General features: G+C 37.3%; 1 protein-coding gene across 1 annotated transcript; it reads right to left on the minus strand.

The window, feature by feature from the left end:
* Nucleotides 1-1,592: 1,592 nt before the first annotated feature.
* On the minus strand, nucleotides 1,593-10,107 carry kbtbd8 (kelch repeat and BTB (POZ) domain containing 8). The gene is made up of 4 exons (XM_073825736.1): nucleotides 10,067-10,107; nucleotides 9,028-9,235; nucleotides 6,261-7,378; nucleotides 1,593-4,729 (listed from the first exon to the last, which is right to left on the minus strand). The coding sequence occupies exons 1-4, from the start codon at nucleotides 10,080-10,082 to the stop codon at nucleotides 4,266-4,268; spliced, it is 1,806 nt and encodes a 601-aa protein (XP_073681837.1). The 5' UTR covers nucleotides 10,083-10,107; the 3' UTR covers nucleotides 1,593-4,265.
* Nucleotides 10,108-12,967: the final 2,860 nt, after the last annotated feature.

Raw genomic sequence — 12,967 nt, forward strand, 5'->3', positions numbered from 1 at the left:
TTACAGACAGCTGTGTTGGAGCAGGGCTGGAACAAAAGTCTGCAGGTAGGTAGATCTCCAGGAGAAGGTTTGAGCAACCCTGGTCTAAAAGAAGAAAGTCATATACACCTATGATGTCTTGAGGGTGAGTAAATCATGGGGTAATTTCATTTTTGGGTGAACTATGCCTTTAAAAAATTAAGCTGAAGCCTGTTAGATAACTTGACAATTTAATTTTCACAACTGTCACAATTTAGGAGCAAATTAATATTCAGTTCTCCTCCCAGTTTGATTATAAATAGGTTTTCGTTGAATAATTAAATAGTGCATACCCCCAGCATGAGGGAGAAACTCTTTAAAGTAGATGGTCAAGTTAGATGAAAGCAGAAACCCCAGTCAGTCAAGATCGATATGATGGTAAGCTCAGGCTGATTTATAAGACATAACCACTTCATAGAGAGAGAAGCAGTGAAAACAGCACAGCCATTCCTTAAAAAATTGATAGGCGCAAAAAACTGAAAGAAGCATTGAATGAAGTCTGGGTTTGTATTTTCTTTCTCCCATTTGTGATTTTATATTAAACGAAACTAGCTGCCTAGATCACCACAAATATACTAAAGCATTTCCCTTGTTTTAAATTCATAGCTTCTTTCTAAATAGGAAAGCAACATTTTAAAGGGACTTTGCTATAGTTACCAAAAAATAAGGTTGTTTATCAGCCAGGACATGCAAGCAGAGCCATAAATAATAATAAAAAAGCTCACTGCATCCATGTAAACTATTTTATATATTATTGTAATAGCACAAGAAGTTAGAGATGAGATATAAATTAATTTCAGTGGCTTGTTTTCCACCCATTAATACCAGTCAAAAGTTTTTGAACAGTATGATTTTTTTTTTTAATCTTGAAATTTCTTCTGCTCACCAAGTCAGCGATAAAATTATAAAATATTTTTACTATTTAAAAAAGCTGCTTTCTATTTGAATATATTTTAAAATGTAATTTATTCCTGTGATCAAAGCTAAATTTTAGGCAATAAAAACTAGTAAGTCTTTAGTCTCACAGGATCCTTTAGAAATCATTCTAATATACTGATCTGCTATTCAAGAAATGTATTATTTTTATCAATATTTAAAACAGTTGAGTACATTTTTTCAGTATTTCTTGAATAGAAAGATCCAAAGATCAGCACTGATCTGAAATAAAAAGCTTTTGTACCTTTTTTTTTTTTTTTAATTTTGGCAAGGATGTTTTATCAACAGTGATGATAAAGACATTTATAATGTCACAAAAGATTTTTATTTTAGATAAATGCAGTTATTCTGAACTCTCTATTCATCAAAGAAGCCTGAAAAAAATTACCTGTTTTCAACAAAATATTTTTTTTTTGCAGAATATTAGAATGATTTCTGAAGGACCATCTGAAAAACTCAGCTTTGAAATCACAGAAATAAATTACATTTTAAAATTTATTAAAATAGAAAAGTTATTTTAAATAATAAAAATATTTCTAAATTTTACCATTTACTTAGAAATGAACACATTTTAAAATGTACAAAAAATAAAATGATCAATTCTTACTCGTAAAAACACTAGTACCACTCATTTACTTTTTATTGTTTTATTTTTCAAATTATGTGCAAGGTGAATTTCACAGTAGAGATCAATGAATGTTACTAAACTCTCACACCATACATACAGGCAAACCAAATACATAAAAAAAGAACAAAATGCAAAGCAATAATGCAAAAGGAAAATAAAACACTGTTTTAACGTCTGAGGATAAATTAACTGCGAGCCGTGACAAATGAAAGAACTGGCTGTATAGCATTCACACCTGCAGCAGCCAACAACACAAAAGTATAATTTATAAAATTCTTTCAAAGCTTTCAACATCTAGACAGGCTTGGTGCTTTGGAAAATAGCACTGCCATAACTTATTTTCTGTAATGCTTTGTGTCCTTTAAGACTGACGCAACCACTAAGAAACAAAAGAACACGCTGAGGGAAAAAAAGAAAGAAAATGCTTATGTTAATGTTCTGTGATTCACAATTTTTCAACAGAGCAAAATCAAAAACTCTAACAAACCTAAGAGTAAATATTAAAAATAGAAAGAAAAACACACACCCATCCAAAAGGAGGAAAAAACTAAAACAAAAAACATTTTCAAGTTAGAAATAAAGGACGAAAAAAAAAACTGTGCAAGTACAGCAAACATATGGTACAGTATATTACACAAACAACAAACCATTTAAATACAGTACTGTGTATCGACAATAATCCTGAGAAGTGTCCATTTCTGGTTCCCGTGCTACTGAGCGCATGTAGGTATGTGAACCGTGCAGCAGCTGCACAAAAGCCAATGCGATTTCTCATCTCTCAAGATGTGGCTTGGGCCTCGCAGATGAGAGAGCGCATCAGCCGTCCTATTTAGAGACGCCGTTTACCACGTCCTCGGTCTCTGTATTCCGAGACGCTTTCAAGGGAGGAAATAATGTAGTGCAAAATCAGGAACCTGCATGACGAAATAAACATGAGGCTGGAAAAAAACTAAACGAACGTCGAGAGACAATAACTTATAAGACTGACGACTTTTGGAAGTGTCGAGCAATGACAAATGGCTGTAAAATCACTGTACAAGATTGTCAAAAAAGCAGCACCAAAACAATTCTTCTTCTCCGTAGTTTGAGACTGGAAGATGAGGGGATGGGAAGAAATACAGAAAGAAAGAGTGTTCGTTTACAGGGCATGGAAACGCTAATAAGTCAAATCACCTTAGTGCAGAAGCAAACCAAACTAAGACTTCAGAGCGGCTTTATTCACTCAAATCACTGATGCCTGGGCTTTTTCTTTTTATGTGAACAGGCACTGTAACATCCCTGGATAGCAACACATCTCACTAAACGTTAACCAACCTATGGTGGCAAAACAAAGGCCATTTTCTGGAATTCTTCAAACATCATCGCTTAAGTTTCTAATGCACTTTATCTAAGAAACAATGACAGAACACCTGTTATTGCTGCAGGCTAAGACTCCTTAGTCTCCTTAGTCTCTTTTGGCATTTTGGAGGCATCTATAGTCAAACCGTACCTGCAGATTTCAGATACGAGGAGTCAAAAATGACGGTGGAACGTAGGCATCCACATTTTGGCCAACCCTATCAATGTCCTCTCCTGATCTGAGCTGTGTTTGGCTGTTAAACAAATTGCCTGCTTTTGATTTCAGCTACACATAAAGCTGGTATCCTTTGTTCTTCTCCAATATGGAGACTGAGTAAAATCTTCTAACCTCACTAAAGATCTGGCTGGTGATGCGAAATTGCAAAGATTTGGATTTGGATGTGGGAGCTGGGCTCAACGAAACATAAAAGCAGAGTCCGAATGAAATTAAAAACTGCTGTGATGTTATAGCAAGTGGGCTGATGGGTTCGTTCAACCAAAAAGGAAAATTCTGTCATTAATTACTCACCGTCATGCTGTTTCAAACCTCGAAGAGCTTTATCTTCAAAACACAAAGATATTTAGACATCCTCGCTGTCTATGGAAGGTCAGAGATTTCTTGGATTTCATTTAAAGTATCTTAATTTGTGATTCGAAGATAAAGGTCTACACGAGGGTGAGTAATTAATGACAGAATTTTCATTTTTGGGTAAACCATCTCTTTAAAAAGAAAAGCAAAAAACGATTAAAAAAGAGCCACCTACATACATGCACCTTTCTTGGCAAACTAATTACTTTCCATTAATATTCAAAAATCTTAATTCTTAAGCGTTTTGTAGGTGGCATGGATTAACGTATTCATTCGAAAACCTGAAAAAATGACAACAGAAATTCAGTATTCACACTAACAGTGAGCAAAAGCGCTCATCATACCCGTATGAATATTTATAGCTTTATATATTTATTTTTCACCTATTCTGTTTTTTTCTTTTTAATTTTACTCAACTGTTGACATACTGCTCATGTTCGCCAACGACGCATGCCAACAACCCAAACGATATAATGGAGCAGAAACGACTCAACATCTGCGAAAGAAAACAAAAGATAATTGCACTTATGATTCACTTTTCTAACTGTAAAACAAGCGATTGTGTGGGTGCTTGTGCACAACTGTCGAACATAAAATACTGCGTTTTTCAAACAGCACCCTCGAGTTTATTGATTGAAACCTTTAACGCTTAAGACTTCCCCTGCAGTTCTGGTGTTGGGGACACAAACAGCACCATGTATTGAGCAGTACCACAATCCCGCTTCTCCAAAAATATTGATCCGCTGTTTCCCCTCCTCACAGCACTTTCTGAAGACACTGAGGGTATAGTTTGGCCACCACGCACTCGAAATGGCGGCCGAGGTCCCAGAGGCGGTCCGGCGTCTCGTAGACCTTTGTCCATTGGTCGGCTTCGACGTCGTACTGGTAGAGAGAGTTCTTGCGGCTGGTGCGGAACACGTGTTCTTCTACCATGACTTGCGTAGCTCGGACAAACAGGTGCAGTCTGCCCTGAAGCAGAAGCACCTTGATGTAGGGGCTGGTTGCTTGGTCAAAGGGGAGGTCTCTTTTACGACACCAGGTGTTCTGCTCGATGTCGTACACCTCGACCGTAAACGTGCGCTGGTGGTTCCTGCAGATGCCTGCTATGTAGTAGATGCAGTTTTTGTACAGGGCGGCCAAGCCCTGAGCACGGGGAACGTTCATGGATGGTAAATGCCCCCAGTAGTCTTTGCGAGGGTCAAAACAGAAAAAGTACTCTCCTGGGAAAAAATGTAAATTAAAATAATGATCAATATCCAGTGTGATGGCCTAAAAATGCTAAATATGTAAATAATACATCAAGTAGTACTCCATATTACATAGCTCCACAATTAAACTACTTGGCCAAAACTAAAACTTCTGGACTTTTTATTATTTTGAATGACATTTGATTTTATTAATTATTGTTAGTTAAAAAAATTCTATTATTAATTACTTGCCCTCATATTGTCCCAAACCTGTTCATATTCTGAACACAAATGAAGATACTACTAAATATTGAGAAAATCACCTTTAAAGTTGTCCAAATTAAGTTCTTAGCAATGCATATTACTAATCAGAAATTAAGTTATATATTTACGGTAGGTACATTTACAAAATTTCTTCATGGAACATGATCTTTACGTAATATCCTAACATTTTTTGGCATAAAAGAACGAATGTATTTTTGGCTATTGCGACAAATATACCCGTGCTACTTGAAACTGGTTTTGTGGTCCAGGGTCACATATTTATTTAATTGAATTGTAGTGTTTGTGAATTCACAATAGCATTATGCCTTATTAATTGGTTTAATATATCACGTAGCCTTGGAAAACGGTCTAATAATGCGTTTCATTTATTCTCGTCCGTTGAGTACTCAAACTGAATTGCGGAATTGTAACAGCCTTAGTGGTAGTATTATATTAGGATGTACTTTCTACTTCACAAAAGTAATGTTTCTGTCACAATTTCTTTAAGTTTAACCAGACTTTTATATTTTGACGGGTTGCCACGAAGAGTTTTGTTTGTGTATATGATGTCAACATTTTTACTAAAATGAAATGCTCAAATGCTCATAAAGTGACTCTCAGTCACTTGAGACGGCAGATGCTGAAAACACTCTGAGCGTAATTGTGTAATAAACGAAACAGCGTGTCTGCACCATTCATTCAGACATGGAGAACATGCAGGATTCATATATAAATTGTTTTTTGCAGCTCAATATTTACAGACACTAGCCCATATCACAATTTGACTATGTGAACTGACCTACTTTTGATTTATTCATCTAAAATTTGTCAAATTCTATAACATTCCGCATAATACAATTTTTATGACTGGACTCAGTCCTCGTTTTCCGCATTGCAGAAATCATAGGACCATATTTATGCATGTTTCAGTGTGCAATAATGATTTAAAACACAGTCCTTATTTCAAATGCACATTATGATACGTTACGATTCAGAATTCACAACTGGATTATGCGTTTACGTTTTTCTTTCTTAAAAATTCTCTTTTGACTAATAAATTTGTCATTTTCTGTTGACAATTTTTTTAGAGACAAAATTTCAGTGCATCCCTACATTAAGTGCTAGTCTAGCTCTTTCGTGCTCTCAGTTAATGCTGATTTTGCTGAGAGAGGTTAACCCACCTGACCTTATCATCCAAGCAGAGCAAGAAGACATGACAGGCCAATGAATTACAAGGATATATGTGTTTGCACACTTTGATGACCCTGATTTCAGGTGACTCTGCAATAACCCCACTCACCTTGCAGCACATAGATGCGGTCCTTATACTCTACTGTGCTGTGGAACTCCATGGCCACCGGCATGGGACTGGCCGCCGTCCAGCAGTTGTCTCTGGCATCATAGCACTCCACGGATTTCAAAGCATTTCGTCCATCTCCTTCATACACTCGACCACCCAGAGCATAGAGTTTCCCATAGCAGTGTACTAGCTTGCAGCCGATGCGCGCCCGCAACATGGGCGATCGCGGGAGCCACCTGTTGCCAGCGTGTTCGTACTGCCAGAAGTCACTCTCTGCGCGATGGTCGATGCACACCTCGCTATTGCTTGGCCGATAGCCTCCAGCGATGAAGATGTCGTTCTCTGACGAGACCAAAATGCCAACCTCTCTGAGGTCATTGGGTGGCTTGCACAGCTTGTACACCTTCCCGGCAGCAATGTCCAGGCAAGGTACGGTCTGCTTCTTCCCTGAGTGCTTGTGAGCCGCATCGAAGCAGATGACCATCTCTGATGCAGTCATACCCAGCCGCTGCGGGCAGCCGTTGGTGCCGTTGAGCCGACCCTTATCCGAGGAGTCCCTGGACAAGGCCAGGGCGAAGGCTGGGGGTATACGGCTCAGAAAGGCCTCGTCCAGCAGGGGCAAACGGATGCATTTGGCAAAAACCTCCGGTAAATCTGCCTCCCGACGTGAGCAGTCATACTCCAACCAGTGCACGATGCTTTCGTACACGTGCTCCTCTTTTTCCACGTTCAAATCGTCACTGTTGAGAATGCTGACCAGCTGTTCTTTGGTCAGATGAAGGAACTCCTGCTCTCCCATCACGCACAGGAACTTCTTGCGGATGTAGTCCTGCGAGCGCTCCCGCAGCTCTTGGTGACCGTAAGCATCTGCGAACATGAAGACCCCAATGCAGTTCTGAGGGTCCAAACGGCTGATCATGAACTGGGCACATTGGTCTTGGAGGGCTGGGATCTGGAAGATGCTGGCAGCGGTGAACAGTGCCTGCACGTTAGACTCTGTGAGAGTGACACGTGAGGTGTAAGCATAGTCCAGAACCAAATGCATGGACTCTGACTCAACGCCAACAATCCGCACCTCCCGCTGACTGCTTTCTGTAAGGCCACTTGTGAACATGGATCTGACAAAAGATAAAACAAACACTATTACCACATGAACACAAGAAAGCAGTGTTGCAGACTACATTTCAGAATTGTAACAAAAAAAAATATGGCAATCTTTTTTTATGACAATATGCATTTAGTTAACTGTGGTATTCCAATGTGCAATTCCATTTCAACAATCAAAGTCTAAGTCTAAACAAGTGCCATTTTACAGCATTTTTTACTAGGGATGCACCGATCGGAATCGGCCGATCGCTTGCGCGTTTTGTCAGTAAAGCCGGTTCTGTAATCAGCGGTAAATGCCATCAGGTGCATGATTTCACGTTGAGCCGTATATACTACACACAGCCGTTGTTTACTGAAGAGCTGCGCAAATCCATGTTCATTATCAGTATGAATGTGCGCAGCTCGTCAGTGAACAACGGCTGTGTGTAGTATATACGGTTCAACGTGAAATCCCGCACCTGATGGCATTTACCGCTGATTATTGAACCGGCTTTACTGACAAAACGCGCAAGCATGAATCGGCCGATTCGGATCGGTGCATCCCTATTTTTTACATTTAATTTTGTGATTATGTTAAAAGGAGTGTTCCTGGAATTTTTTAAAGACAAAAACAGTCAATCACTAAATATAGAGGATTTATACTTTGCATTTTGGTTCATGAACTTAATTAATAAATTGAGTGAAAACCTGTTTAGTCTTTGAACTATAAAATTGTTTTAAAATGTATTTCTGAGGTGGCAGTTTTTTTTATTTTAATTAATTATTGTGCATATTATCCCGGAGCTAACAGGTCATGATATTGAAGTTGAAAGACTGTATTTAACTTTACATAACGTCTACAATGATTTTATCACATTTCCATTACATTGTTTAATCACATATATGTGACCCTGCTAAAAGCTTTCAATTAATGTATGGTTTGTTAGGACAATATTTGGTCGAGATACAACTACTTGAAAACCTGGAATCTGAGAGTACAAAAAATTAAAATACTGAGAAAATCACCTTTAAAGTTGTCCAAAAAAGTTATCTGTTTATAATAAAATGTTTAATGGTTAAATCTTTAAATGTCATATTATAAAATAAATGAAGGGTCGGAGTTTCAATTTTAGCTTCTATCGCTTTACAATTTCTCAACAAATGTTATAAAAATGGTTAATACATAAAGGGATAGTTCACCCAAAAATAAAAATTTGGGTCATTAATTACTCACTCTAATGTCGTTACAACCCCGTAAGACCTCAGTTCAGTTTTAGAACACAAATTTAGATATTTTTGATAAAATTGAGAGCTTTCTGACTCTTTATACACAGCAACACAACTGTCACGTTCAAGGCCTAGAAAGGTAGTACAGACATCATTAAAATAGTCCATTACATTCTCATAGCTTCATGACATTACAGTTGAGCCACTGTTGTCACATGGACTATTTTAACAATGTTCTTACTACCTTTCTGGGCCTTGAACGTGTCAGTTGCGTTGCTGTCTACGCAGGCTCAGAAGCCTCTCGGATTTCATTAAAAACATCTTAATTTGTGTTTTAAAGATGAACAAAGGTCATACAGGTTTGGAACGACATGAGGGTGAGCAATTGATGTTAATTCATTCTCATTTTTGGGTGAACTATCACTTTAACAGTCTAGATGTGTGCATGTGCTACCTGAAGTAAGGGCTGATGGCAGCGAGGACATTTCTGTGACAGGAAAATGTCTTGCCATGGTCCACTTCCACGACAATGTCAGTCAGCTGAGCTTCGTCGTACAAGGCTTTTAGCTGCTGGAGGATGTTACATGCATGCAGGGCATCTACCCCGTTGTAGCTTGTGCTTGCTGGAGTCCCATTCTGTACTTGTAACAGCTTTCCTATGTCTACAAGACAAAAGCGTTAGACCGCTGAGAAGATTCCTGGATTAATGAGCTTTTTTACTAAAGGCAGAGCCTAAAACATTGAGTTTCAATGCAAAAATAAAAAAGATCTCATTCAACAGATGTTCCCAACCCACAGGCTCTGTGCAAAGTGTCAGTGACATCAAAGTTTACTTAATTTTGTTTCAGAGCTGTACAGACCAAACTTGTTGTCCATTAATCAACCACAGCCCCCACATGGCATTACTATGAAACTAGTTAAGAGCAGAAAAATAAGCAATGTGGTCTAAAGAACTAGTGTTGTTTTTGACAACCTCGTGCATTTCATACTCTCCTGATAATCTGATATCGAAAAAATGTGTTTACGTTAGTTACTACGAGTAAGCGAGTTTCGGTGCTTAACTTATTAGCTGTGCTAATCCAGGTGCTGTTTTACCGGTTAGCACAACATCAGGCTAGTCCGGTCTCGAGTCATTCAAGCCTAGACCAGAGCTCTTTCATTACACTAAATAAACCGTGACAACGTATTATATATCGCGAAAGTACACAGTTAAACGAAGGCCAAAGTAGCTGAATTAATTGTATCGTAAAGCAGCGAGCACATAAGCGAGTGTTTACACACTCTCTCGCGGAGCTAGTCTCGCTAGCCGCTACGTTACCTCTCCATACTTTTGTGCCTATATCCAAACAGCCACCGGAATTCGCCGTGTATTTATACAAACCGTCTAACTCTATCTCATTACGTCAATATTACATAATATCACAGAGCAATAAAGCGCAAACATGCTGGGAAACTTTCGGAAACAAGTTTGGATTTTGAAGAGAAGATCTAACCTCCACTGGCAGCCATTCTCCCCAATCTGTCTCACGGCGACTGGGAAAACGTCACTAATGGAATGGAGCCCCGGAAACAGGCAGCAGCCAATCAGCGTCGCCGAACGCCAGCGACAGCCAATAGTCGTCCGAGGCCGGCTGTTTTTGCAAAATAGTTCAAAGCAATATCAAGGGAGTTTATATTCCATTAGAAACGTCTGTGCATGTGTTTGTGATATGGATAACTGATACATATGAAGATAAACCAGCATTTAGGAGATGAAATGTGTACAGTTACTTAAAAATGGCTAGAATGTAAACAAACATTCAAGATTAAAGGTACTAAATATACAAGTTTAGCAATAGCTCAATGAAAATTATCAGTCTGATGTCTAAATACTGGTTTGGACGCGTGTCGTGTCCCTCATATATATAGTTACAGCCCTGAATAATAACAAGTGACAAATCAATTTTATTTTATCTTTCTTCACACTTGTCTGTTTATCTTCTGTTCCAGTTGGAAATTTATAGACATTAAAGGGATAGTTCACCCAAAAATGAAAATTCTGTCATTAATTAAATGTCGTTCCAAACCCATAAGGCCTTGGTTCATCTTTAGAACACAAATCAAGATATTTTTAATCCAAATTTAAATCCAAGAGCTCTTAAGAGCTGGTAGGACCCTTAATGTTATGAAGGGTCAGAAAGCTCTTGGATTTCATTAAAAATATCTTAATTTGTGATCAAGGTCTGGGTTTGGAACAACATGAGAGTGAGTAATTAATGACAGAATTTTCATTTTTGGGTGTTACCACTTCCACAACTAAATGCTTAAAACTAGCTTGGCAAACAGAGATAACCTAGCTCCCGTTCTTTCTTTTCTTTTCTATTCACTTGTTTGTATAGTACTTTTAACAATAGTAATTGCTGTAAAGCAGCTTTACATAATGTCAGGCTTAGACCCCCAGAGAGCAAACACAATGCCTCAGGCCAGACAAAAACTCCCTGAAAGTAAGAGAGAAATGTTGGGAGTAATCAGTGGGTTTTTGGGAACCTTATTTCACATCTGCTTGGAATAGATGATGTTCATGTCTTTCTGTCTTCAGTCAAAAAGAAATAAGGGTTGTTGAGGAAAACATGCAGGATTTTTCTCCATATAGTGGACTTTAATGGGAGACAACAGGTTAAAGGTCAAAACTGCAGTTTCAATGCAGCTTCAAATGGCTCTAGACGATCCCAGCTGAAACAATTGGTCATTTTCCACAAAAAAAATAATAATAATAATACAAATTTATATACTTTTAACCACAAATGCTAGTCTTGCACTAGCTAGACTTCAGTGATGTAGGTGGAAGTACCGACCCAGTGTTAACAAAGCGAATGTGCAAAGACAGTCAAACAGCCTTTACAAAAAAATGGTAAAACTATGTCGGACGATTTTAGTTGGAGGAGTTTTTTTGCCCTATCCTACCTTTTTAAACTCAAAGTACATAGGCGAAGAACTAACCAGGCATTGTACTTTCCAATGTGATTACGTAATGCGTGAAGTCATAGAAGTGCATTGCAGAGCTAGTGTAAGATTAGCATTTGTGGTTAAAAAAACTTAATTTCTTTTTGACTGAAGAAAAAAAGACATGAACATCTTGGATGACATGGAGGTAAGAAAATTATTAGGAAATTTCTATTCTGGAAGTGAACTAATTCTTTAAGATTTAAATTATTTAATAATGTTTGTGTTCATGGTGTTTTAGTTAGATTAATTATTATATAATTATTTAATTTAATTGGACATTTTCTATGATTTAATTATTTATTAGCTTTTCATCAGCTCATAAACCCCCTTGCAAGCCCCATTTTGGGAAACGTAGCCCAATGCCCAATTTTATTTATCTGTTCACCCCTCATTTATCCATTCTTTTCATAAGTTTAGGATGAATCTGACAAATTGGTGATTCATTGGGAAAAAAAACAAAGAATTATCAGTAAAAAAACAAAAACAATTGCAGCCTGTTTTTAGCCCTACATTTTTTAAGTATTTTTTTTCACATAAATTACTGTAATAATTTAATTACTACAACAAATTTATCACAAAGTATGAACATTTTAAATATTTATAAATTATATTTTATTACAATAATGTCACATAGCAAAAAAAAAAAAAAAAATCAAAATTAACTGAAAATAATCCTTTCTTCTCATTTTGCAGTGAATGTTGTGAGAGATTCACTCAAAAATCTACACCCCACAAACCTGGTAAATAACAACTACTTAAAGTCTTGATGAAATTTAAAGAGCAGGTCATATGGGTTTTCAAAAAATATATTTTTTGCAGTTTGTAACATAGCTATACTTCAATGTAAACAGTCTGCAAAGTTGAAAAGTTAAAAAGCAAGTTTGTTTTGTTTTCATTGCCGAAGGATGATGATGTGACAAATCAGCAATACAATTTGAACCTTTTGTTGTGTGCTCATCATTTTACCGATGACTGCTTCTCTAATCTTGAAGAGTTCAATGCGGGATTTGCTGAACCCTTGTCCATGAAAGATAAGTCTGTACCTTCTTTATTTGGACTAACAAGCATCTCCGAACCACAACCTTGTAAGTATGATTAATATTACATTTTCAATTGAGTGCTCAAAATATCACATTTTTTGTGCTTATATGTGATACCTAGTGCAGCTTTAGGTTTCCAGGTAAACCTTGATATTACTGTCTTACTGAAATAGTTCTGATAATTCGCTGTGAACCCACAATTTCCTAAGAATGTGTCAATTAATGTAGACTATCATTGTTCTAATGGCTTTGTTTAATGATAAAGAATGTTGACATTTTGGTTTACAAACTGTATTGTTTAATCAGTTTGTCATGTTAGCAACTCTGCTAACATATCCCCCATTATTGTTTTGTGAAGTGTTTACAGTT

This window comes from Garra rufa, chromosome 20 (genome assembly GCF_049309525.1).
Source record: "Garra rufa chromosome 20, GarRuf1.0, whole genome shotgun sequence".
Classification (NCBI taxonomy): domain Eukaryota; kingdom Metazoa; phylum Chordata; class Actinopteri; order Cypriniformes; family Cyprinidae; genus Garra; species Garra rufa.

Bases quoted from the DNA above. Each gene is read 5' to 3' on its own strand.
- kbtbd8 (XM_073825736.1), bottom strand. The intron at 7,379-9,027 runs GTAGCACATGCA...ATCTTTTGTCAG, and splicing joins GCCATCAGCCCTTACTTCAG to ATCCATGTTCACAAGTGGCC. The intron at 4,730-6,260 runs GTGAGTGGGGTT...ATTTTTTCCCAG, and splicing joins CCGCATCTATGTGCTGCAAG to GAGAGTACTTTTTCTGTTTT.